General features: G+C 40.6%; 1 protein-coding gene across 29 annotated transcripts in view; it reads left to right on the top strand.

Moving 5' to 3' along the window:
• The window catches only part of DTNA (dystrobrevin alpha), a 217,152-nt gene extending 190,512 nt beyond the window's left edge, over positions 1 to 26,640 (top strand). For 13 of the 29 annotated variants that reach the window (XM_068671740.1, XM_068671743.1, XM_068671742.1 and 10 more), the window contains 9 exons: positions 56 to 159; positions 1,510 to 1,623; positions 4,929 to 5,025; positions 6,508 to 6,525; positions 10,636 to 10,795; positions 13,580 to 13,669; positions 14,365 to 14,533; positions 15,265 to 15,397; positions 23,120 to 26,640. In XM_068671740.1, the coding sequence (XP_068527841.1) occupies positions 56 to 159; positions 1,510 to 1,623; positions 4,929 to 5,025; positions 6,508 to 6,525; positions 10,636 to 10,795; positions 13,580 to 13,669; positions 14,365 to 14,533; positions 15,265 to 15,397; positions 23,120 to 23,275 (1,041 nt within the window). In that variant the 3' untranslated portion in view covers positions 23,276 to 26,640. Of the gene's footprint in view, positions 1 to 55; positions 160 to 1,509; positions 1,624 to 4,928; positions 5,026 to 6,507; positions 6,526 to 7,286; positions 7,444 to 10,635; positions 10,796 to 13,579; positions 13,670 to 14,364; positions 14,534 to 15,264; positions 15,398 to 18,558; positions 18,606 to 23,119 lie in introns of those variants that run through there. The other 16 variants (XM_068671756.1, XM_068671747.1, XM_068671753.1 and 13 more) reach the window with 8 other exon arrangements.
• The last annotated feature ends 389 nt before the right edge of the window (positions 26,641 to 27,029 follow it).

Below are 27,029 nucleotides of genomic sequence, written 5' to 3'. Positions count from 1 at the left end.
GGGCTCGTGGGTGCGTGCTGGCCATCCCCTCCTCAGCACAGCCTCTCTTTTTCAGCAGCAGCAGCAGGGGCAGCAGAGAGGGGCAACAGACATCTCCTTCACCATTGATGCGAACAAGCAGCAGAGGCAGCTGATTGCCGAGCTGGAGAATAAAAACCGGTAAGCGTCCACAAAGTACCTGGTTTTGTTCAGTCCCGTGTATCATGTATGTCTGTTCGCTCCCTGCCATTTATTACCACCTAATTCTGTGCAATGTACTTACACACACATACCCATCCCCCCCCCAAAAAAGTACAGGGCACAAAAAGCTCCACAGAACACGACAAAGGCTTTGAGATCCCCAGCCACCCTGAGTTTTCATGAATGTAGTGTTAAATGACATGATGTAATCATTGATACTTTATTGTTTGCAGCTGTTGTTTATAAGAGGGTTTTTTTTTTAATAAAAAAAAGCCTGTCCTTTTTCTAAACCAGATTAATTTTGAGTTGGATCCTCTGTAGAACTATAACATGAAATGATAAAAGGATCAGTCGTCCTGGTAATGATATGCTCCCCTGCTTTTATTTGTGAAGAAGATGATTAAAGCTTCCCAGAACACAGACTGCCTGAGAAAGGTCTGCAGAAAGGTTAGCAGCACGTGAGGGTGCTGATGAAATAGGTCACTCGCTACAGATGTAACTGAGACTGAGGGAGAGTGCCCAGGAGAAATGGTCTAGCAGCCCCAAAAAAAGGAGTGACACCCCTGTGTTATCAGCAGAGGATCTGGCCCAAGGTATCAGACTGCCTGATGTCATGAAATGTATGACAGCACAGCTCTGCTTTTACTGCTGGACTGTAAAAGAGAGGACAGCCCAAACCAGATGGTTTCCTATTGCAAACCCTGCACTGCCTTCTGTCACAGCGTAATGAGCCACCGGCTCCAGCCTTGATTTGTCTTTCATAGTTTGAGTCCGCCTCCTGACCGTCTGGTACCCAGCACGCTGCGAAGGAGAGAAAAAAATCACAAAGGTTTCAACCTTCTGCTGTGAAGCTTTGTGTTATCTTTTTGACAGTCTTCCAGGGCTGGCGTGCCAGTCGTAACAAGTCCTATTAAAGTGCTTCTCCATGCACTGATGACCGCTCTCAGATCTGTACTTACTCCACAAGTATTTTTTAAGTGTGAAATATTTTGACGGATATTACTTTAGTTTTCACTAAGTTCATGGGGTGCTTGAGATGTTCCTGGGAAGAAATAGAAGGGAGCAATTTAATTAAGCATAGAGCTATTGCATATCTACCTCTAGGTTTGGGAGTCTGGAAGAAATATTTCCCTTTTGTGGTGAAGCCCTAAAAGTTTATTGAAAAAATATCCCGGTGCTGAGGGCTTCTGTTGGTTAGAGCTCAGTCACTGAATCCGTGTTGTTGAAGAGGTGCATACAGTCATACTTTTTCTTCTCTAGCGATGTGTAGTGAGCAGGTTTTGTGGTCAGTAACTGACTTGCAGTATTCTCCTTGTTCCCATCCCCAAGAGAAATCCTACAGGAGATCCAGAGGCTGCGACTTGAGCACGAGCAAGCATCTCAGCCCACACCGGAGAAGGCACAACAAAATCCTACTCTCCTGGCAGAGCTCCGGCTCCTGAGGTAAGTGCACAGCAGTTCCTGAGGCCAGGCTCACAACAATAAGGGAAGAAATATGAGATAAACCTTGCTTACACTTCTGGGAGCTTTCTTAAGTAAATAGCACATTGTGTGTTTTTTCTCCCATTTCAGTGCAGGCTGTAGTCCTAAAAGTAATTAAGCTTATGCTTTAAGCAGCATGCATGAGGAATCTCACATATTACTCATCTACATTAAATTAAGCCTGTGCGTTAGTGTTTGCAGAGTTAGGCCCTTAGGTCATTTGGAATAGGTCCCCACAGCCTTGTCCAAATGCCATTAATCATATGGGGAAAAATGTTCTTCTGTCAGAACAAATGCTTCTACAAAGACTTCTCATTTATGCTGAAGTAAATACAGAGTTACATGAGAATACAGCCAGAATTAGACGTTAATTTTTGGAAAATTCCCCCATGCATTGAACTCAAAGGAGAGGTCAGTTCTCTTCACGGTACACAACCAGGCTGCAGTATTATGGTCTGTGCCATGTGAGGAGGGAGGAATAACATCATCTGCAGCAGCTGAAGATTTAGAGAACCATTCCTCCCATTACCCCACCAAGCTAAAAACATTGATACAGATGTATCTGCATGTTAATTGGGATTCTCTACATGGGTATTCTAATTGCCATATATATCACATTGAAGAACAGTTGTCATTGGCACAGATCTGTAGGCTGCCTCTAAGTCCTGATTCATGTTGTGAGAGCCAGGCTGAGAGTCAAGTAAGAGCTAGATCACTTCATGTATATGGAGAACAGAGTGTAAATAATTTCTTTCCAGTGACACAATACTAGATAAATTTTATCCCCTCCTTCCCAAACAGCAGTTCTCTTACGAGAAGACTAGAGAAAATTTCTGGCCACTTAGTTTCTTCCTCCTCATGCTCATGATGTGGCCTAATTCATAACCGAAGAAAGTAACTGTAAGAAATTATGCCAAATTCTTTCTTTAGAAATACTGTATAGATTTATTACTGTTTTTCATGCAAAAATATATTTCTGTTTCACAAATAATTACATTTGCTTTCCAATCTAAAACCAAATTGGTTTCTTAATCTCTATGTGTGATTTTAGTATGTAATTAATTACTCCTAGATATCTACAGGTAAGTGACATTCTGTGAGAGCTTAAGATAGAAAACTGAATGTGATGAAGATGCATGCACTGCACAAAATATACTAATAATGTAGTTCCTTCTGTGCATCAAGCTTGAAGTCTATTTTAAGCAGGTTTAGAAGATCAGCTTTCTACGTAGTTGACAAATAAAATTCATTATACTTAAAAAAAGAAACATCAAATGATTGTGCAGTGTTAGCAGATTGCTTAATTTTACATCTTTTCAATTTTGCTACACATATTAAAACCATAATAACCTTATTTAAATTTCCTGACACGGGATGTCCCTAGGGCAGTGATGCTGAGTTCCCCAATTATGGTATCATTTCTGATTTAATATGCAGTGTCAGAGTCAGCAAATAACTTTTAATGGGTCTGTGCTTCTTTGCGTATCTTCCAACACATTCACCAGTTGAAAGGTAAATGATTGGCTTTTGATGTTCAGTTGAATTTTGGCAAAAACTCAAATTCCTGTACACTTACCATGGGATAAGGCTGCTCATATGTAAAACAGCAGGACTCAGAAGAGCAGCATTGATCTACATCTGTTAACTCACAGATCTGGGGGCCTGAATCAGTACTTGCTCTCAGAGGAGTGGCCTGTACATTGTACACTGCTTAGGTCCTCTCTCCACATAGAATGAATCTAAACCCAGCAGAGGTATGTGTTAGGACATGCCACCTTGGATTACATCAATATTTTATTTTGATTACCAGTTTCTTAAACTCAGTTGCTTTTGTACAATTCACAGCATTTCCAACCACTGCATGCTTGGAAAAGAAGGTCCAAGACAGACAATTTGTAGCAGAAAATAATCCTCCAGAAGAGTAATACAGCCTAGCAGTGTTACTATCTGATCCTAATATATAGGTGAACGATAGCGCACATGAGCTGTATATATCTGTGGTGTTTATATCAGCAACTGCTCACACAACATGCATAGAAGGCTCAAAATCTGGGTTTCGTATTTCCTTAAATATAGTAAACATATTTAGTGTTGTGGATTCTGGTCCTCTTTCGTGTAGAGTAGAGTAGAGCAGAGCAGAGCAGAGCAGGGAGCTGCGGAGAGCAGTGGGGTCACCTCTCGTCCTCCTCTTCTCTAAACTGGACAATCCAAGCACCCTCAGCCTCTCCTCACAGGACATATCCCAGCCCTTTTAACCAGCTTTCTTGCCCTCCTCTGGACACTTTCAAGGACCTTAACATCCTTTTTATATTGTGGAGAGCAGAACAGCACAGAATATTCGAGGTGAGGCCTTTCAGAAAAAGAACATGTTTCACAGGTAGTACAAGGTTAATGACACAGTGTTTTTATTTTATTTACAACACAGTAGGGCATAAAACACACCCAATATACATTTTTTCATAAAAATGTGGTATTTTTAATTCCAGCACGGCTTCCAGGGGGCAACAACTCCATTCTGTATTCATCTGGGGACCTCTCACACAATGTGGAGATGTTGGAACATGTGCAAGAGCTGCACATCCCTCTGGTGCACTGGGGCTGTGCAGAATCAAAGCTGTTGCCAGTGAAGAGGACACAGACTGGCTGTCACACAGGGGGTGGCTCAGTGTTCACGCTGTCAAGGGACTAGCACTGGACTTAAAGACTAAAGAGCTATTTTCAAGCAATTATAGCTTCATTATGTGATAGTTTTATGCTTGCTTTGTGGGAAAGAAAAATAGAAATAAACACAGTTCGCTGTGTTTTCTAGCTGAATTTCTGAACTCTCTTAGATTCTCTTATATCTTACCCTGTGCAGTGCCCCTGCTGCAATTTCCTGTCCTTCAGGGCATGGCTTTAATTTCTCCTGACAGTTAGTGAGGTTATTGACTAGAGAGATTCAAGGACAAAAGATGAAATCACTGCCAGGCATTCCCACGAGGGAAAATATATACAAATGCGAACCTCATTTGCTCTTTGGAGAAGGGTCTGTGTCAGTGTCTGTCTGTTTCCTAATCACTGTACTCAGTCCCATGAATACTCTCAGTATAAGGGAACTCCATAGCTTCCACGTAGCCCTGCTTTCTAGGCACTGAACTCTTACAGCATGTTTGCTTTCCTGCAGTCCATAGACAGGCTTATATCTCATGGTCATGCTGGGGAAATGAGGCAGTTAAAAGCTGCTGAGGCTGAGGGATAAACTCTGATCGTATCTGCTTGTTTCTCAGACAGCGGAAAGACGAGCTGGAACAAAGGATGTCTGCTCTCCAGGAAAGCCGAAGGGAGCTTATGGCTCAGTTAGAAGGCCTCATGAAACTGCTGAAGGTAAGGAGCTACACTTGGTACTACCAAGGAGGAAGGGCAGAGCAAAGCAAGAGAGGAGAGGGAGGAGAGATGAGTGCAGAATTCTGCAGAATTTGACTATTTCCACCCATAAAACTTAGTTTTGCGACCTTCCCTATCTATTTTTTTTTTTTTTTGCTTTGGTCTTTAAATTCAGGGTTTTCAAATGATGTTTAGATGATGTTGTTCTTGCAATAACACCACATCGTCATTGTCATCTACCGCTAAGCGGATGGAAGAGTCGAGACAGACTCCGTACTGTGGAGTAAATAATATGCAGTCCTTTGCATAATATTGCAGCATGATGAAATGCAGTCCTGTTTTGTTCATTGGCAGAAGGATTTGACAGCATCTCTGGACTTTAGGCTATCAGTCTGCATTGGCCATTCAACAATGTCTGAATACAAAATATTTTGTGGCCCGATTTCAGGTGTCTTCACCATTTTCTCTCTTGAGGACATCAAACATAGAAAGAAATGAACCAGAAAAGAAACATAATGACATATAAAACGAGATAACTAATATCCATGAGAAAAACTGCTCGGCACTGTACACTACTACTTACTGCAGCTGACAGTAGGGAATTGTTTTTACAAGTTCCTTTAATTTGCCCATTCCGTGGTTAATTCATTCAAACATGCTGTTTGACAACCACATTTAATTATTTCATTTTAGAGATGCTTCCCCAAAAACACCTGATCATTTTCATAAACACAGAAATAAGCCCATGCTAAAAAGATGAATCATGCCTCAAGAAAGGGCCTCACTTAAAAACTGAGATATCAAAACACACATGCACTTTTAGGAAAGGCTAGGGTAATGTGGAAAATGTCTCTTTATTAGAGTCCAGCTCCATCTTACCTGATGTGCCTCAGGATAGACAGTGAAAGAAATTCACACTGGGAGAAAGAACTCTGAACGGCATGAGAACCTGTTTTCTTTTCGGCCATGCCAGATAAAGTGAGTGCATGGAAATTCAATGCAGCTTGGGTCAAACATGACTGACAAAAGCAGAGAGAATTTAGCAGAAATCCATCAAGCAACATGTATTTGCATTAAATGATTTTGGACCCCTTAAGTCATTTGCATCTCCTCAGACACAGTCATCTGCAGCCACAGTGCAGGCACCTGAGCAGCAGAAACAACCGAATCTGCTAGGAGCAAGGAGTAGACAAGATGCTTTTCCCTCTATCCATGAAATACTGCACAGCTACAGCTACCAGTCTGGGCAGCTTGCTGTCATTGCACAGCCTGGGCAAAGAGAATTTAAGACAGGAGGTTATAGTAGTGTTCTGCACACTTGGCACTCTTCTCGTGTTTAAAAGTCATCAGAAACGAGACCGTAACCTGGACACGTATTTTCAACTATCTCAATTTTAGCTTTAACCCTGTACTCCAGATTTCTTCTTCTATTCTTTGCTTACATCCTGTCTAATCTAATCTGCTGATCCTCTCTTTCTTTAGGAAGAAGAATTGAAACAGGTATAAGTTGCCTACTTATTGAAGGCCTCACTAACTCCTAAACATGGTTATGTTCCTGTGATTTATTTTACTTCCTTTGCTTGAAATGTGTGCATATTCTTTTGAATAAAATTAATATCTTGCACTTCTTTCACACATTATTTTCAAGTATCTTGGAGTAACTTTCATAATTAACCATCTTATCCCCTTAGACATGGAGCCATGGCTACAAGGGGTCATGATCTTTTTCTCACCCTTCTATATACAGACATTTAAGATACAAAATCAAAGCATATGTAATGAAACCAACCTAGAATGTGAATTAAAGAACATTTCCAGTATAATTAGCATTTTAAAAATGTAATGGAAATTTTGGATCTCTAAGAAAAATATGACTGACTTAAAATTAGAGCAGGACATTGCGTTTTAAATCCCACTTTATCCAAAAAAGTCGGGGCATTGTGTGCACATCTTTTATGTCCACCACTGATAGTATCAGTCCTGACAGTTTTCAGGACAGTTTTCAGTATTGTAGTTGCTAAATGACTCCTGTAACTTAAATTAAAAAAGAGCAAGTATTTGTATTATTAATGTTAAATTTTAGAAGATTTAGTTGGTTTGGAGCTTTTTATTGCTGAAATGGATCTTGGAAAGATATTAGGCTAAAAAAAAAAAAAAAAAGAAAAAAGAAAAAAAAAGCCCTCTTCAAACAGTAAGTTGATTTCTGATTCCAATAAAAGTGTTGCATTTTAACAAAACACATTTCTTCCTGGTCTCATCAGCAGAAATACTGTTAGAAGTCTGAAGTATTCTGTCTATGGAAGAACATGCAGTGTTTGTAGGTAATGCTTAACTTCATAAAGCTAGCATTTTGGCTGATTTTTGTAGAGCATCAGTCTGTTGCACCAAAAATAAAAAATAAAATCTGACCAAATAGCATCTCTGTGTAAGAGCCATCTTTTTTCATTCCGTGTAACAGTATAAAAAGATCTAAGATCTTCCATTCAGAAAAGAGAACTTCCCGACGTGAACAGAGTTTCCCTATCATGTGAAATGTTCACTGGACAGCAGAAGGAAAGCTTATTTTCAGGCTATTACGAGATACGATTTTTTCTTCACAGAGTGATAGCCTTGCTGAATACCAGGTGATGACGCCCTGGAATTATTCGCAGTTTCCATGCAGCGATCCCCGTTACGCTCTGCCATTTCGTGATCTGTTGAGAGAAACAGGATTCAATTAGTTTCTGGAGGAATTCAATTGGAATAAACCATCTGGCAAATCACCTAATGCTTATGAACTTTCTATTTGTCTACTGCCCTTCCTTGAGAAAGGATAATGAGTTCTTCACGTCTGCGTAGCTTCCTCTCTATCTGAAGAGGCTGTGGGACAAGCTTTCGGGTTTGTGATCCCTCCTCAGCCCCGGCAGAGGGAGCAATGCACTAAAGCTCCCGTTTGCACTCCAAGCCTTTTCTCCTAAGCAGGCATGATGCTTAATAACGGGAAACCTCCTGTCTAGCAAGGGTTAATGTTAAAATCCTCAGTATGTTAACTAGGAATGGCGAATTAAATAAAATGCAGGTTTTCCTAGAAGGCACCAGAGCACTGACAGCTGCAACCAATTGCAGCATAAAACCTGAAGTCATCTACATTTTGGTGCTAGCTGCTGTAGCTTCTTTCTCAGGAAGCCCTAGCCCTGCAGCTGGTGGGGCTGACTTGTTTGGGTGCAATTTGGTGCTGCATTTCTCTGCTGAGATAACCAAGTCATTGCTGATGGTATCCACGGGCTGCAGGCACTTAGCTCCAGTGGAAAATGCATTTCTGCTGGTAGCCACGAAGCAGAAATCCAGCCCTAGTAACACACCCGTCCCACAAACTTGGGCTGAGCTGGGACTAAGCAAAATATAATTAAAGCATTCGCTTATTTTAAATCAGGAATCCCCTAATATCCTCATATTTCAGCTTCCTCAGTTCTGCCCAGTGTTGCCCAAGTAATACAAAAAGTTAGGCGTTTTTAGCTGGACAGGGGAATCAAAGTGCTTCATTTCTCAGTGCTTCCCAAATAAGTTGTTCAAAAACTGAGTGCTACAGATAAGAGAGTGCTGTTTATCATAAACACTCAATGTGTTTGTCATAAACACATAAGATATCAGCCCTAGCTGTAAAGCAAACACAACACCAAGTACTGGTGTGCAGCTTTTACATTTCTCTTGTGGGAAAATTCCAGTGAAGTAGTGCTGGCAAGCATCTGTTATTTTTAGTAAATAAAATGCCTATTATAAAGTTCATTCCTGAAATGTGACTTGGTTATAGGAAACAAATTTTGTCCCTTTTTTCTCGTATTCTCTGAATGTTCCCACTGTTGTTGGCGTTCCCCAGAACTGATCAAAGGCAAAGGGGAGCTGAGGAAAAAGGGCAAGTGAAGGAGGGAGCTGGGAACAAGAAATTCTTTAGCATAGCTGTTTCACAGAGGCACTGAGGCATGAAAGGAAAGGAAAAAGTTGTAGCTCCCAGATCCCCTGCCTGATGTGCCGTGAGTGCGACCTCTAAGGACCCTGGAGGATCTCGAGGTTGCTTTGTGCTCAGCCTCTGGTGGACCAGGGATCTGCATTTCTGCTGCTGTGGGTACAGACAATTCCAGAAACAGGGGAGCATCTGGCCCTTATATATTCAACTTCCCTTTCATCCATCATTTAAATGTTCTAAAGCTGGTCATTAGAGAAATTTTAAGTATTAAATCCCCCATTCTCCCATCAGTAATGTGCTTATTCCTCATAAAACTAATTTGCCCTTGATGTCTCTCTGGTGATAATGTCTCTTAGAAAGGGGTGGTAGAAATGAACAAATAGCTTAGTATTCTGATACATTATTTATGGTTAGGGGCAGGAATTTATAAAAATCTCAAGGGCAGTGCTGCAGTCCTTCCATTATGGGCTGCTGTTGGCTTTTTTAGAATACATTTGCCAAACCCTATCTGGGCTGCAGTGGCAGCCACTGCAGAAGTCAAAAGAAATGGCATCAAAGAGTTAAGAAATCCTTCTAAATTCTCAAAATAGATATGGGCTGAGGGAAACACAGCCCTTATGTTACTTTTTCGCTGTGAACAAACAGGCGCACATGCTGTAGCTGCTGCTTAAAAGCACTTGAGCCACCTCCATCCTTGTCCTCCACTGAGGACAGGTTTTCAGTCACGAAAATCCGTCTGTAGCTTGGCGTGGGCTTGGGCGTTTGTTTTTCCTTACGTGGACCTGCATCCCTGGAGGCTTTGGAGCAGTCAGGGAAACGTGCACAAGTGAATCTCTCGGTATCGCTCACCCAGCTGCATTTGTAAAACTTACCATTAGTTTGTAAAGCCTGCTTGGATTTCAACTAAATGATACTAACCGTGAGGTGCTAACAGCATGGCATTTTATATGACTGGTGTTAAAATATTTCGGTTTCCAGCAGCTGAACCCATCGCAGTATTTAAAGTTGCCCTGTCCCCACAGTGTTTTGGGAGTGCCTGAGTATGTCCTGTAGTGCAAACAATTTAATAGCGTATGGTTTAGTAGTGGCTTAAAACGGTCCTCTAGATCCTAATAAAACGCACGAAGCTGTATTGCTTACTGAGTGTGTCAGCCTTGATGTGACTGCGAGGTTGCATGTGCCATGCACGTCCCCTGCAAGGAGGCGGAGGGCACAGATGTGACCTACTGGCACGGCAGAGTTTTGCTTAATGGCACTGCTTCAGGTCCTTGCCCAGGCTGGAAGATGTTTTAGTGCCAGCATCTTTCCCCTTCTCACAGTCTGAATGAGTTGTGTTTTACCAAACATGCATGCGAACTGGGGAGTGAAAGAGGGAAGAGGGCAGAGAGCAAGCCTATACTTTGGTGTTTATTAACTTGGATTGTTTTTTTCTAATTTAGCTGCCTGACATTTTCCCATGCTTCGAGGAAGCCAGATTTTGACTTGTGCTTTCCTACTTACTATTTTTCTATACTGGAGCATTGCTGTCTGCTAACAAACAACTGACTTCAGTACATTCCTTTTAGCAAAATTAGCATTGCACAACTGATCTACAAACAGCATGATGCCTGTAAGCTGAGGGTGAGGGCTCTCGCAAAGACCTGTTTAACTGTTTGATTGTTTTGTAGACCCAAGGGGCAGGGTCCCCACGTTCCTCACCCAGCCACACCATCAGTCGACCGATCCCGATGCCCATCAGGTCTGCCTCCGCCTGCTCCACCCCAACCCACACACCTCAGGACTCTCTGACCGGGGTGGGAGGAGATGTGCAGGAAGCCTTTGCACAAAGTAAGTCTCATTATTAGCTTGTGTGAGGTACTCGGAAACTATTTTAAGAATTGTTTTTTTCATGTGGTTAATGACTAAATGAGCTTGAGTTTCTGAGTTGCATGCAATGAAACAAAAGAAAAAAATCCACAGCAGCCGTGTCTCACTATGGAACATCAGCTTTGTCAGCTGCCAGACATTGCTTTCAGGGCAGGTAGGTAAGCACAACCTGGACAGTGATGCCAACTAATGGATTTTGCAGTTAGAGGGAATTTTAACGAAGATGGTCAGCCCATTATCAGTACCCTGTTAACCAGAATAAGAAGAGTTGTTATTGACCTCAGGAAAGCATTGTCGGTGCATTTGTTTTTTAATGAAGACTTTGCAAAAGACTAGATGATAAAACCATAGAATTAGTTCAGGTAGGAAGAGCTCTGTAAGCCACCATGTCCTCCTGCCCCAAGAAAGCCAGCTTTAAAGTGAGATTCGATCATTCAGGACTTCAGCCAGTTGAGTTGTGGATGGCTCCCAGTGTGCATCTTCCACAGACTGTGCTCCAGTGTTTGACCATGGCCGTTATGTGATTTTTTTGTCCTTACATCTGAATGTCTCTTGATGCAGCTTGTGTCTGTTGTCCCTTGTTGTTTTCCTTTGGGCCTCTAAAAACACTCTGGCTACACTAGGCAAGAATTGAGTTCTGCAAGTCTCAGTGAGCCCTTTGCTTTTTTAGAAAGCTGATGTAGGCTGAGACATGATTCTCATTTCTCTTTCCACTGTCTTGTCAAGTAGCAATAGATTTTGAACAGTTTTGAACTTCTAAGGCCACAGGTTAAATTATTATGTTGAATGCTAAAGAAAGCAGATAGCCCATGTGACCCGAATGAAATATTCCTTCTTTTTCTAATCTGATTTCTTCTAAACTACATACATCACTGCAGGTATTTTACTTGGATATTTTTTTGTCCTGTTTCACTAGTACAAAATGAAATTTAAGTGGAGCTCTGAAGTACCCCTGCTAGAGTGGATGTGTATTTGTTCCTAAGAGCCCAGTTCAGCCCTCTCATGCAGCCTGCCCCTAGACTTCCCTGGGCACCATGTGTCTCCATCTTACAACAAGGTCGAATCTATAATGCAATCAAGAACTTTCTACGAAAGTGCTAGTCAATTCATGTACTGAGCATGTTTTACTAGGGTGTAATTCCTAATCCCAACATACCAGGCTGCTGGACACCTCATTTTCTGTGAGAAAAGAAACAGACAAGAAATAATTTGCCTCTTTCTGCTGTGAAAAAATTGAGAGGCAAAAAATGTGGACTACTAACCTCTGTGATATTGTAGAACAGTTTCTTCCAGAGCTAAGACTGAGAGAAATAAGACAGTGGCTACAATAAAATTTCCATAAATAATACTAAGGCTGCCTCAGGCAAATGCTTTTAAATATATAAATGTGTTTTGTTCAAGAGAAAAAGCAATATAAAAAGGTAAGTGATCACATTTCAAAACTGCAGCATTTGATGAATATCTAGCTTTATGTCATTATTTACCATATTCCCTAGATATGGGGAGGTCAGAACCAAAGAACTTGAAACCAGCCATTCTGTCACATCTTGACGTACAATGTTCCATTCTGCACTGCACCAGCAGAGACCTGTCTCTGTATACATAAGGCAGACAAGCCATGGTTAAAGCACTGTTTCTCTTGTGTTTGTGTGTGTTTTTTTTTTTCCTCCATAGAGTTTGCAATAGTTCAGAGATAAAAATCTGAGAAGACTTTATAGAGGGAGTGGCTGTCTGAGTGTCTGTGTGTGTGTAAGAAAGAGATTAACTACTTTGATTTGCATTCCAGGAATCGTTTGCTAAAAGTGGTATATTAAAAATTTAAAAACACACTGTAGTGTTTGGGAAATTTTTTTAATGCATTGTTTTGCATTCAGCCTGTGTTAAAGGATCTACAGCATCTGAATCCTGCCAGTTCTTGTGAATAATCCAGTCTGGAAGATGAGAGATTCTGTGGGATATATTGATTATTCAGCCACAATAGGAGCTATGTTTGGGATCTGAGGGAGTGAAGCATGCATTACCCACAGCCTCCTAGGGAAGGAGTATTTCATGCAGCTCACAAGAATCTTTCATGATTGATGGTTAAGGGAATATTGCCAGGTTCAGCAGGGAGGCACTTCTGGATCCATTATTAGAAAGAGTTTAACAGGAGCCTGGGGCTGTTAAGAAAGGCAATAGTGCTTCCTTTATTAAAAAAAGAAAAAAGGTAAATTATGAAATATACAAGAAAATCCTTCAGCTATAGGAGAGGCTGAGAGGGAGTAGAGAAGAAAATCCTTATCAGTCTTGATGAGGTCAAGTATGTTTCTCCAACATTTGCCATAATTAGCTGGCAAATATGTAGCAATAATGGTGTCATTAAACAGAACAGTGAGAATTTAGAGAAAACACTTCATTTCTTCCCTCCTCCCCCACAGACATTTTAAATGAGTTCATGCTGGATTTAATCTTCCAGGCCTGGTCTGCTGGTGTCACTACACAAATGCAAGCTTGATGGCAATGAATAATCTGCACATATCTGGCATTGTGATTAAATGAAGCATGAGGGCAGGCTTCTGCTCTTGCATAGAGCATAAGTAAATGAGGACATTCTGCAGAGAACTCTTCCGCACGTGTCCCTCGTAAGGACTTTGATACCCTGAATCATCACAATGGCAGCTTTCAGCAGGGTTAAAACTGCTTTGAACAGGAAAACATATGTCTTGTGAAGAGTGCTGATACTGTTTTGTCTGTCTCTTGCTTCAGGTGCAAGACGGAACTTGAGAAATGATTTGCTGGTGGCAGCAGATTCGATCACCAACACCATGTCTTCTTTGGTAAAAGAACTAAATTCTGGTGAGTGAGGCTGAAGGTGGATGGTCAACACACGGACATTTCATAGATGTTTAGAAAAATGGGAGTTAGGAGTATATAGACCAACAAGGAAAGCAATGTAATGTAGTTTCAAAGCTTTTTATGCTTGTAGAAACAAAATTCCCAAATAATGGCTTCAGAATAGAGGAGATTTGAAAAGCGTGGATGTAAGCATGCAGTTGTATACAAAGAAAACTCCTTGAGAAGTTTGTCCCTGTTTACATGTGGAAATGGCCTTACCAGGGAACGGTAGTACCTGAGAGAGAGCTTGGTTCGTTGCTGTCAAAGCACCCTAATCACACCCTGTTCCATAAAAAGAAGCTTCCATTTAAAGAGATGGTTGAAACGGCATGGAGGAGAAATTTCTGTCTTCACAATTTTTATTGAATATAGAATATATAGGATCTGTTGTAAAATGCAATGTGCAGTGTTCTCATAAAAATATCCTACCTAATAAGCCAAATAAGCAAAAGCTTCAGTATTCTGCCCCTCCCCGAGAAGAAGACCATTAGGTCTGCAGACATACGTAGAAATGCATTTTACTATATTGTACTGCATTCGCTGTGAGGAGGTGATCATCATAAGCAGGGAGGACAGAGAAAGGCTTAAAGAAACAGACGAGTACATTTATTCTTGTGGAAGTTAAATGCAAACGCCTGTCACCTTTTGCTTCACAGAGGTGGGCAGCGAGACAGAAAGCAACGTGGATTCCGAATTTGGACGGACCCATTTTGATGACCTCGTTCCGTCCCCAACGTCCGAGAAGGCTTTCCTCGCACAGATCCACGCCCGCAAGCCAGGCTACATCCACAGTGCTGCTGCCACGGGATCCATGCGCAGTGACATGTGGGTAACTGCTCGGCTCGCCTTTCTAATCTCACTCATTTTTCTGCTGAAAGCAACACGCAGCCTGCAATATTTTCTCTCCTATTCGAATGCCACACTAAAAGTCTAAATTCAAGTGAGGAGAGATTTATGAACATGAGATAGCAGTGAGCGCTGTAAACTCCGAAGGACAGAACTTAGGATGCCTTCAGGACTCAGCTGTCTCACACCCAACCTGGTGTGCAGACTTTATGGGACAGCTGAGCTCCTTAATATATTCTGCAGTCCCAATCCCTGCTTATCCAAAATGAGGGGCCTATTGGAACACACTGAAAAAAGTGCAGTTGTTTTTGGCAAAGACAGAATGCTTTTTGTTGACCAACTCAACTGATCAACAAACCAGTGTATTTTTAGAATCTGAATCTTATCTAAGGCAATAAACATCTTTCCAGTTATTTTTGGTTCAACCTCTTACTCTATGTTTTACACTCAAAGCAGTTACTCATTTCCATAATGTTGTACACCAAAAATGCCTTTAGCGGGACATGCCCTTTGGTCTACTTCATCAATACTAGACCACTGGAGAAGGGAAACAGCAGAAGTGTTTTCCACTGCCAGGAAATTATTAACTGGTGGTGCATGTGGCTGGAGTAAAAGTATCTTGCTCTCCTCAGACCTTGCAAGAAAAGGAATTTTTATTCATTCTGAATGTCATTCATCTCAGGAGGCTATTTATGAATAATTGTCTTTAGGGTTACAGAAGATGGAGACCCCTTTGTCAGAGCAGATGATGAAAATTACGAGAATGACTCTGTCCGCCAGCTGGAGAATGAACTGAAGATGGAGGAGTACCTGAAGCAGAAGCTGCAGGATGAGGCATACCAGGTGGGAAAAGGAGCTGCCCATACATAGCCATAAATTTGAAATACTTATGTGCTGGAGCTGTCCAGAGCCCTCTTATCCCTCCTGGGCTCTGGGGTGTGATCGCTTCTTGGTTACTAAAGCAGACACATTCCAAAAACTGTTTCTGTTCTCTTCCACAGCCATGCATGCATCTGGCTTTAGTGCATGTGCAGGAAGACCACACTGCCTGAGGCACGTGACAGTAGTCCTTAACATTACCAGGGCCATCAGGTGGGCCAGAATTGCCCCTGAGCTTGTTCTCTGCCAGCTCCCACCAAGTCACTTAGACCTCAGCGCTCCATACCACGTAGACTGGTTCATGATGTTAAGCTGAGAGCTTGCTATATTTAGATTTTGTTTTCCTCCAGTAATGGAAAACATTCATAATGGTTCATCACTGTGAACTGAAGCTCGAATACAGTCTGTGTGTCATTGTCATTGTCAGAATCTGTAAGGGGAGGAGAGGGTCTGGAAAGAATTATATCCTAGAGGAGTGAGTATTCAACAAGCATCTAGTATAGTGGAGCCTGGGGATTTGTCATTAAGCACCCCCTGAGGAAGTTTTCAAAGGGCATTTGTTTGAGAGTCCAAGAAAAGCTAATTTGCCAGAGGGGGTTGGAATTCTGTAGATATCCCATCCTGTCTGCACAGCAGTCTCTGCTTCTGCCTGGTGTAATGAACTATCACCAGTTTTTAAGTTACTCTGACTGGGAACATCCTAATATAAATTTCATATCTTCTTATAATGTTGGTAGCAGTGTCAGTAGTAGGGCATACCCAATTCAGTTACTAGGGAACAGGTTTCAAGCAAGCAAAAATAAGTATTTTCCCATGTGGTGATCAATTAAAATTTGAATCTCACCAACACAGAGTGTAACAGAGACCAAAGGTATAAATAAACTAAAAAAAAAGGATTCGGCAGACACTGAGAGATCAGGTGTACAGAAATCAGATTGAAAGCACCTTCTGAGCAGGAATTTTGATGGTAGTTTTTCTGTAGTATCCATTGCTGGTCACTTTGGAGACAAGACTCTGGGACTGACAGGCACTCGATCTAATAAAAAATGGCAGCTCTTGTGACTATCTTCTATGAAGCTGCTAGGATGGATTAGTCTTGGAAAAGTTCATTGAAACTCATCAAAATTGCAGGTAGATTTGAGGTTGGTTGATTAGAATCTTTTCTTTGGTTTCTATTTACCTAAGTCTGCTACAGGCTCTTGGGTAGCCTGCCAGAACTCATTTCGTTGTATGAACTGGACACGATGACCGCAGCAGCAGCACTGTTGTGTAATATATACTAAAACAACAGTGGGTGACATGTTTTTTTTGTCACTTTTTTTTTTTTAATCCAAGCTAGGAAATGACAAAAATGACAGCCTTTAAACTATGAATAAGATAAGCTGCCACTGCTGATGTAATAGAAAATAACTGTCATTTGCTAAGGAGTACCTCAACAGTGACAGCTGTCGTGCATCAAATAATAAATGTTATTATTGCTGGTAGAAATTTCATTTTTTCTGGAAGGAATGATAGGCCAATTTGATTGTACTTTGATTTCAGGATGGAAATGCAATATACAGTAACAGTGTTACATGAGTTTCACAAGTCACAATAGGATTTTGTATGTGCACAAAACTGAGTACACATGCACACTGCAAAATAAGGGTACTCCTTGTGTAGTCAAAATTGCAAATGTTGTTAAGCAGAACTGGGTGTTACTCTCATTTTGGTCAAAAACAGAGCTTTTCCACTGTCTTCTAACAGTATTCCAACAGGAGAAGGGGAGGAAATATCTCGTGTTGGTGTCAGAATAAAACTCCTGTTAAATTTAGGTCAGCCAAGACTACACTCAGGTGAACAAAAATGTGTTCACTGAGGCAGTCGAAAGTCCTCGTTCTGTACAATTTCCATTTAGTACAATTTTTCCAAAAGAAATTTCATGATGTACTTCACTGTCCATCAGATTGTCAGCTCCTATCAGGCAATATTTTGATAGCAGTGACCTAAAAGTAGAAGCTACTTTTTGTTGATAACCTCAGATCCAAAAAATGCAACTTGTATGAGAAGTCCTTCCTAGTTTGTCCGATACCCTTTTGATTAGGGAACAGGTTTAAAGCAAGCAGAGTTAGGAACTAAGCTAGAAGGCACCACAAGGATGATTAGTATTTGATCGGATAGTATCATATATTGCTTTTGAGACACACATGCTTCAGCTTTGGCTCGTTCTCTCCACTTTGCAGTTAATTTGTGATTTTTGTTATTCCATGCCTTTTTCTACTAATGTCACTGATAGTTTCTAAAGATAAAGTCATGGCTTGCTTTCCACTTGCAAAAATGATAGAAAACTGGGAAATTACTATTTTGGGTATCCCATTGAACAGTAGCCAGGTGAAATATTCTCACTTTGCATCCAACCATTGGAATTTATTACAGGCTGTTTTTCTATTTGTACTCATATGTACACTGCATTCATACGGATAGCAAAAACAAAATAAAAAATGGTGACTGTAGCTGTCGTAATGCAATTTGCAGCCAAAATAATCTGCGAGGAAGAACTCCTACTGGGGTTACAGAATGGTACCCTCAGTAATAATATGGTAACCGTTTATGTTATTTAATATCTCACTTTGTAAAAGCAGCACATTTTTAAAAATGTGTAGATGAAGTGTAGCATGGAAGACTGTTGGTCAAAACCCACTCTTGTTATTTTGTGTCACCTTGTCTCCAAGCAAGACTTTCAAGCAAAACTCTAAATTAGTAAAGTATGAGCAAAACACTCAGGATGCACAAGGGAATCTGGGGCAGGAAACCTCAAAGGAAACTTATTTCTCTCTCTTTTTATGAAGCATGTTGTAAATAACAAGTATTCGTACCAGGAAAAAAAAAAAATAAACAACCACATTTGGTACACAAGTGTAAATGCTAACAGTGCTTCTCCTCCCACATCTCCTATCAGTTGTGTTCTTGTTACAGCCTTTTGCTGGGTTTGTTGTGTAAGACACTTTTCACTGGGTTTGTTTTCTCGGTTTTTAATTGCTGTCTTTATTTCTAGGCTTGTGCATGGCTTTCTTCAGAATAATACACTGGCTGCTCACTGGCTTAATTTGTCATGTTCTTGTTTTCTATCCTCTGTTTATCTACAGGTCAGTTTGCAAAGTTGAGTGCAATATCCTTCTCTCTCTCCTCTCAAGTAAGTATCACTATAATTCAGAAGAGTATTCAGGGTGAATCCTCAAAATGTGTGTTTCGGTTGCAATGCACCATGTACTACCGTCTGAGTGTATGTGATGATGCTGTTTCTTTCTTCTTTTAACTTGTAATAGTATGCCTAGGAATGCATATGCCTAAATAATTGCTAATAATCCATTTGAAAAGTGGTCCTGGCCCTTAGGATTCCTGTTAAGCCACCACCCTTTTCATCTTCTTCATTTGTCACTTCAAAAGAAAGCAGTCTGCCAGCTGCTTAATCGTAGAGCTGTCCTCCAGTGTGTTGTGGAAGTTCAAAATGCCCCAATCCAAACTGCAAGGTACCCAATTGCTTAACACCTAGGGTCTGGCAATTCAGAGATAAAGCAAGAAAGTCTGTAAATTCCCCGCTGATCCGTGTTCAGGTCACATTCTTTACGTGTGCCAACCGCACAGTTGCAGCACTGAGTTTAATGCCAAGTTCAACAGTTGTATTTTTATTCAGAAATGCAGGCAAAAGCTATTTTTACAAAGTAGCCTGTTATTCCAAACATTTGCCCAGGGAATGGGAAACCACAGGCTTCCTTCTTGCTGTGGACTTTGCATTTCTGACTTGTGAGGAGAGCGTGGTGCCCTGCTGTGGAGCCGGCAGTGAGAGGATGCCATCCATCCTACCGTGACACTGAACCCTGGGCTAACAGGGCCAGAAAGGGGGGAGAAATCAAAGGAGGGGTCTGACTCCAGGCTGCAAACTGAGTCTACTCCTCAAAGCCAGAAGTAAAGGCAACTGAAGGCTCACTATCAATGGGCGCTCAGAGCTGGGAGCAGGGTCATGCTCAGACAAGCAAAACCAGTGGGTCAAGCTGTGCCAACTGGAGCAGGGATTCATGCTGCTAGGTTTTGTATGCTGCGCTTCATGCTAGAGGTGCCAGCATTTTGGGAAAGGCTGAAACTCTCCTAATTTATATAGCAGTTTTGAGAGCAAAATTCGACCCTAATTGAAAAATCTTACAAGTTCTGATGATACTCGGATTTGAGTGTTAAAGTGTGGGCCGTGGGAAAGGAGCTGCCCGTCTTGAGCGTTAAAATCTGTTTAGGTATTTCTGAGGCATCTGTCTCAGTGTCTGCTAAAGAAGAATAAATGGATGTGAAAAGCAAACAGCAATATCCAGAGTACTATAAACACCAAATAACTGCTCGTAAAAATTCTCCTGACGTTGCCCCTCAGGTTACAGCCATTTTATCAGTAGCCCTGTTAAAAACATGAGCTATGTAGAGTTTCCTAAACATAGACAGCCAGAAAAGCAAATTTTCATCTTTAATTTTATTGCGCTTGACAGTTGCAGATCAGGTCACATGAAAAGGAAGATAATAATGTATGTAATGATGTATATAGTGGTACTACTATGTCTAGCGTTTTTAATTGCAACTATGAGTAACTGACTTTAAAGGACAGCAACATTCAGGCAAATCATTTGCAGTATTAAGCAAAAAAATAAAATACAATAAAATGCAATAAATAAAGAAAATCCTATTCATTGAAAGCCTGGGCAATCCTTTTTAAGGTTTCAGTTTTTGTGAAAAAACAATACTAACACAGAGATGCAGGAAAATACATACTTCTGTACATACAGCTTTCTTGAAAAACTGTACCCTGGCTCAAGTTAGCAGAGATCTGATACTGAGTATCTCATCTCCTGGCTGTTTTTGAATCATATCAATTTATTATAGCTTCATATGACTGATATGTACTGATGGCCAGCCACAGAGTTTTGTTCACTTCCTTGTTTATCAGTCATGGATAACCAATGTTGATGTTATTTGATTAATTTTTTTTTGTATTCTATTTGAATTTGCTTTTTTTTAAGTGCTATGTTCAATTCTCTAGAATTGATTTGAAATAACATCTAGTATAACAAGTTCCCAGGAGACCAAGTGGTTTGAGTAATACATGTAATATAATTTAATCATGTTTTGAGTTTACATGTTAAACGTACCTCTATACCACTTGATTTATTCTTAATAAAGTAACAGTGAATTTGAGGTTGTTTTCAGCAAGCACTAGGCAGATCTCAAAATTATTTGAACACGTGAACACACAACTTCAACATTATTTTGCCTTTATCCCCCTGATAGCACTTGCATTTCTTGCCAAGGATGGCCAGTGGGAACAGAAAGCCTCCACCTCTGAAAGCAGTTAAGAAGTTGTCACTTTCAATTAAGAGTTGTCAGCTTGAGCAGTGGACATGCGCCCACAAGCCTTACAATTCCCTAGATTTTTCTAAAGCAATGCTTTCTTAGTGCTGCCACAGCAACATTGTAGTTGGTCTCATCTAATTCATTATTTTTTTCATTCTGAACATAAAAAACAGCATTATGTGGACCATTCCAACTGAATATAGCAGAAGGCTGGCAGCACAGCAATTTTTAAAAATGTGTGCTACTTTGTGAGCTATTTTTTGTTTTTCCTCTTTATTTTTCTCCTTAAGCCTTTCTCTTCTTAGCACGTAGGTGTAAAAAAAGCTGTAAGAGAACTGTGACCAAGTTAACTGTGAAGAAGCAGCTTCCTTTTTTTATTAAAAAAAATAATAATAATAATAATTTAAAATCACACGAGTGATAAGGGTACTTTTTGAAAATCACTGAATGATAAGTATCAGAAAAGAATTTTTGGATTAAGTTACAACAAAGGCTGAGAAGCAGTTTCATAATATGACAAGCCATGAGGCTTAACTTGGAATTAGTTCTGGCATTTCTAAAATGCCTCAATGAATGCAGAGTCCTGAGGTTCATTAGTGTTCCTTACTTGTATGGAAACCTCTGTCCCAATGCTGGACATGGAACAGAGAAGCCTTGAGAGAATTTAGAATAGCCATCTCCCCGCTCAACCAAAGATAAGTAATTTATCCAGAAAATGAGAAACAAAACCAAATACTTATCAGTACTGTCGATGCATCTTAATGCATCTGGCATTTCACAAGCCACTCTGGCTTTGCTCTTGTGGCTTATAATGATGCCATCAAGAAATATGAGATGTACCTGTATTTACCCTTAAACTGATTCAATAAAAATTAGTCTCACACAGCTGAGAACTGACCTGTGCCGTGCCTTTAATTTTCTTTTTTTGGCTGAACTGTGAAGAACAAAATGTTCCTTTATAAAATTACCAAATTAGGTTGCACACTTAAGTGGCATAAATGCATGCCTGATTTTTTAAAAAATACTTCCTTAAAATTCACTTTGGGAATTTTTTGCAAACCTCTCATTATACCTGCAATGCAGGTTTCCTTTTCATTCATCAACAAAATGTTAATGTTAGGTCTTTTGTAACTGCCTGACACAAGGAGATACTAAATTAAGATCATCATACCAGTTGACATGCTTAGGTATTAAGGAATCAGATGGAAGCATTTGTGCTTGAATAATTAATACAATCAAATGGTGTCAGGAAGGAGAAGAAGCAAGATAATCTACCTGACCTTTCTTGATTCATCAGATTTCATTTAATTCTTTTTTGCTAAAGCCATTTGCATTTCCTCTCTCATCTTGTAGATGAGAAATGAAATGAGTAGGAAAGAATTCATGTTGATAGGGTTTGGTCTTTCATGCTGTTGCTATCAGATCTCTGTCTGAGGTAGTTGAAAAGAAAAAGGATGGGCTCCTCATCTTTGAAAGGCTGTAAACAGTATGAAAAAATAGTGCCTTTAGGATAAATACACCAAAAGAAAAAGTTCACAGGTCCTGACAGAGTTCTGAGAGAGCAGAGGTCATCTATTAAGCATTTTCCATTACTAGCTAAAACTTTGATGCCTCCAATATTAAGATATTAATTCTTCAAGCTACACACACACACACAAACACAAAAAAAAAAAAAAAGAAAAAAGAAAAAAAAGTACAAAAGTACACCAGCAAACTAGGCTGTTTATGAGCATTCTGAGTCATCCTTTTAAGTAACTGCATTTCTTCATAGACATAACAAAACATATCCAAGCCTGTAAATGAAGGGTAAGACATTTTCACGTGAGGGGCAACTCACAACAGGAGATGGCGAGTGACTGTTAACTGGGTGGCTGTGCACAAGGGCAATAATCCATGATTTGGCTACCAATAATCTATTTAGACGGCAACCTGCAAGCGTAAAATGGAAGGAAAATGGAAAAACCTGCAAATCTGTGCTAATGCAGAGCCAGTTATTCCAGTGTCTTACATGAAGAGCAGAAAACAGTCTGGTAAGAACACCATGGTAAGAAGTTTTCTCCTTAGTAAGTGCCCTGTAAGTTTTTGTTTATAGCTCAGCTACCTATGGCTCATCTATGTAGAAAGGGTTTTTCACTTTTGGGGGGATTTTTTTTTTCAGGTATAGGCACAGGAATTGGCCAGGTCCTCCTTTTTTTCTCTCTGTAAAGCATCATGCTCTTGCTATGCTCGTGGGTGTGCCTGTGTGGGTATGTGCACACACATGCAGCATCTTCAACTGGCACTTTATAAATAAAAGTTTCCCAAAACATTTCTCAACAGGCAAGCTGCAGTCAGACAGACAACGAGAGCTACGTAAGAACTGATGATGAGGAGAGCTGCTTTCGGACAGACGATGAGGAAAGCTTAGCTGCAAACTTCACAGAAGAGTGGAACCAAGAGGTGCAGCGTCTCTTGACAAAAAATTCACATAACTAAGTTCTGAGGACTGTAGCACAGTACTTTTGTTCTAAGAGTCGTAGTTTGTAGATGTGTGTTTTGACAAAAAGACTTTTGTTTAAAGCTAACTTATATTAGCTACATCTTCTGTAACATGGCTCATTACCAGTGAAGAATACAGACTGAAGTACGTACTGCTGTTACAAAGGATGGCAGTATTAATAACTCACATAAACCCTTTGCACATGATATTGAACCTGTTCAGTTTACAATGACAATACTGTTTATAGATAGAAATTTGATTTCTGAATACTTTGAGATTTTAGTAGATCAGTTTACTATACACTGTACATTTTTTCCACGGAAGAAATAAAAAGCTGCGATTATGCATTTAACACTGAATGATTATACTCCTGAGTGTATATATCTAGTAGCCCAAAAATTGAAGTACCAGACTATATTTGCAATTTGTTTGCAAGTCTTTAAATTGACTTATACAAAATGTACTAAAATAATAATATAATTATTAATAATAACTAAAAAAATCTCTAATCTAGGGCTAATGTGTAACTTAGGAATGTTTCTTTCAAAATAATCTAACAAATCAGCCATAGAAGTTAGTGTAAATATTTTTTTTCCAAATAGCTATCATATACAAAAGGTGACATTCAAATGATATAGAATCTAGTTTTTAAATCAGCACAGATCTTCTTAAAACTGTGAACTATGTTTTGAAATACTCGTTGCTAAAGCTGTTTATAAACCACAGGTGCCATAAGATCCCTGAACTGACTGATGTTATGTATAATCTTCCATGGTATCGTTTCATTGATGTTTTAGCTTTAGTAAGCATGTGTTCAACAAATCGTCTCTTTCCATTTCTCTGCCCCTCCGACTCACCCACTCCATTACGTTATTTTTGAGGCCTTCAGCTTTAAATGTACAGGCTTAAAGTGCGCTTGCAACTGTTTTCTTTTTATTTCCGAATGTGTATTGCCTTAGCCAGCCACCAGATGTTCTGCATGCACTCTTGGAAATGTGTAGTGAGACTCTTTCAGAGCTGGATGGAGAATTAGCTATCAGTGAAAAGCACAAGAAAAGCAGAGGATTTTTTTGAAAGGACGGGCATACGGTTACAGGATTGGAGTTTTGTCCATTTTCCTAGCTCTCAAGAATAAAGTCATTTCAGAAGAAAGGGGACCTATCTGGCCATTTGGGATTAGGAAGTGAAACTGCTAGCTAAAACGTGTTTGCTCAGCTGTTACTACAAGCCTATGGGTAGTTCTGAGTAGGGACAGACACAAAATAGCTGGAATATCCCCCATGCAGTGTATTGCTTGGAAATAAAAATTATGCATGTATGGCATAATACATAGCCAATAATAGCCCACACGGAGAACTTGGAGCCAGTCCAGGACCAGCCAGACCCGAAGCAGGGCAGGAACATCAGTGCAACACTACTTGCTGGCCATATAGCCCAGCAGAGAAGCTCAGCGTGTTAGCTTGGGACAGCCTCTGTGCTAACATCATTGTACTGCACTAATGCAACATCGCTGCTTCCAGTACCTGGCTGACCTGAAGTGACATTGCCTAGCAGCCCCGAAAACAGTAACGTTTCATACAGATATTTCACACCAGCACAGTTTGCCTACAGCAAGTGATCAGATACCGATCTGAAGCAGGTTAACATGGTTTGTCTGTCCTCTCTTTCATGATTATGTGGATGTGTGCTGCTGTATTTATGTGAGATTGCTGTGTAGCTCAGCCCAGTAAGTTCACTTGTTGCTTGCACGCACTCCCCAGGCTCGTGGCTGTTTCCCTGGGCACTATGTGTTAGGGGATGAGTATCTGTATGAAAGAGCTGCTGCCATTTTTCACTTTCATATCGTATTATTGCTTATGCAGAACTCTTGTCCACATCTCCTTGCATATCTGGGCTTGGTCTCAGACATCCAAATGGATACTAAGGCATCCAGACATCTTCATGTAAACTTTTCATTTCTGCAGTCACTGGTCTTTGCTCCTGGGATATGCGCCGACCTGGCAAGGCAGGCACCATATCCTCTGATGCCCCCTCCTCTAACCTCCTCTCAGGAATGGGTGAGCCTCCACTAGTGCCTAGCACTCCACATTTAAAGCTAATCCAATGAAGCTGGAGATGTTGCTGTCAGCTCAGGATTCCAGTCAAGCATTTCCTGAACAGTGATAAAACAAGCTAGAACGCAGCTATGTGCAATGGCTGACTAATTCAACCCATGTCATGTTTACCTGTACCCAGAGTAATAGCTCCCTCCCATCACACTCATGTCTGTGTGACCATTATCACTACGCTTAAAATAGATGCAATAGAATAAATCCATTGCAAGGGCTTCCGGACTAGGGGTAACAAAGAAAGTCGATGCATCAAGCGCCTTTCTCTCAGCAAGGTGGTCCCCAGCAGGGCTGTAGGTCCCTCGTGCCCTGGAGCTCTGAGATGAAGCACCTCTTATTCGGCTCTCCAAATATCTATTTTAAGCATTTTCCAACTGTCAAGCTGGCTACATTTTCGCCCAGCTGGTCTTTGTCTGCTTGTTGAATATTATTTTGATTGTGGTTTGCGGTCATTAAAACAAACAGAGTTACAGAAGAGGTCCTTGGCATGGGCCTTTTCATAACTACCAATGGCCCACCACAGCAGTCAAATCTCTGGGTGGTTTTACTGTCACTGGAGGGAAACCAGTGGTTTGGATTCAGGAGACAGGGATGTGAAGATGTATATGGTCCTCGAATGTCCAAAGCAAAGGTGGAGAATGGGTTGTCTGTAAGTAGTAATGTTAACTAAACTGCATAAAAAGGTGTGTGGCCTTTGTTGTGATATAATATGTATTTTCTTATATGCATGAGCCAAATTGTTGCATCATAATTTATCACGTGTGTCTGCCTTTACTTTCAGTCATCTTCTCCCATCTTTATTGGTTCTTGGCAATTACTGTAGATAGACTTTGTAAATATTGCAACCCCAGGTTGCTGTAATCACATTGGTTCAATTCAGCAGACGGAGCTGTGAACAACGAGCACTCCACTGTGTCCTGAAGGCAAAGGGCATTTTTACCTTTGAACCAAAAAAAATATAATGTATGAAGAGTTACATCTTGAGGCTACTAACTATAAGACATTTTTAAAACTACTGTACTTGACACCACTTGAGACAGATACAGAGACACTAAAGATGTCACAATATTCATTGGTATTGTAACAGAACTGCTATTGTATGGGTTTTTTGTATTGCTGTTAAGTATTGTTTTGTGTGTGTGTGTTGGAACCTACTGGGGACATGTTATATTTTGAAGTGATTAAACTATTTAATTGTGTGTCTATATTTTGGAATGGAATTATTTCTTCATTAAAAAGATTTTTAAAAGTAATTTATGGAGCATCATGTCTGTGGCTTATTTTGGTTTCGTAAATCCATGGAGCCCAAGGACAGTTTGTTTCTGTAGGAAAACAAAAAGTTTCCCTGCGGTGCAGCAAGCAGCCTTTGCTTTGCCATGTTTTCTCCTCCACCTCTGCACAAGAGAACTGCTTCCACCACTTTCCCCAGCACTTTAAGCATAGCACTGATCAGCCGCTGCTTTCCAGCAGCCCGGGCAGTTTCTTCTTTCTTAAAAGAGCAGAGAGTTGCAAAGCAAGATGACGAGCTCTTACCTAAAGCAACAAGTTTGTGTTGTGGTGAAGTACACCAGGCATGGCAAAGGCAGCAGGGAGGCAATCCCAGCTGTGCTTTTTGTGCCTGCAGTGCCGGTGGTTCCCCATG

This window comes from Anas acuta, chromosome 2 (genome assembly GCF_963932015.1).
Source record: "Anas acuta chromosome 2, bAnaAcu1.1, whole genome shotgun sequence".
In the NCBI taxonomy this organism is placed as follows: domain Eukaryota; kingdom Metazoa; phylum Chordata; class Aves; order Anseriformes; family Anatidae; genus Anas; species Anas acuta.
This window is presented reverse-complemented; position numbering and strand designations above follow the sequence as displayed.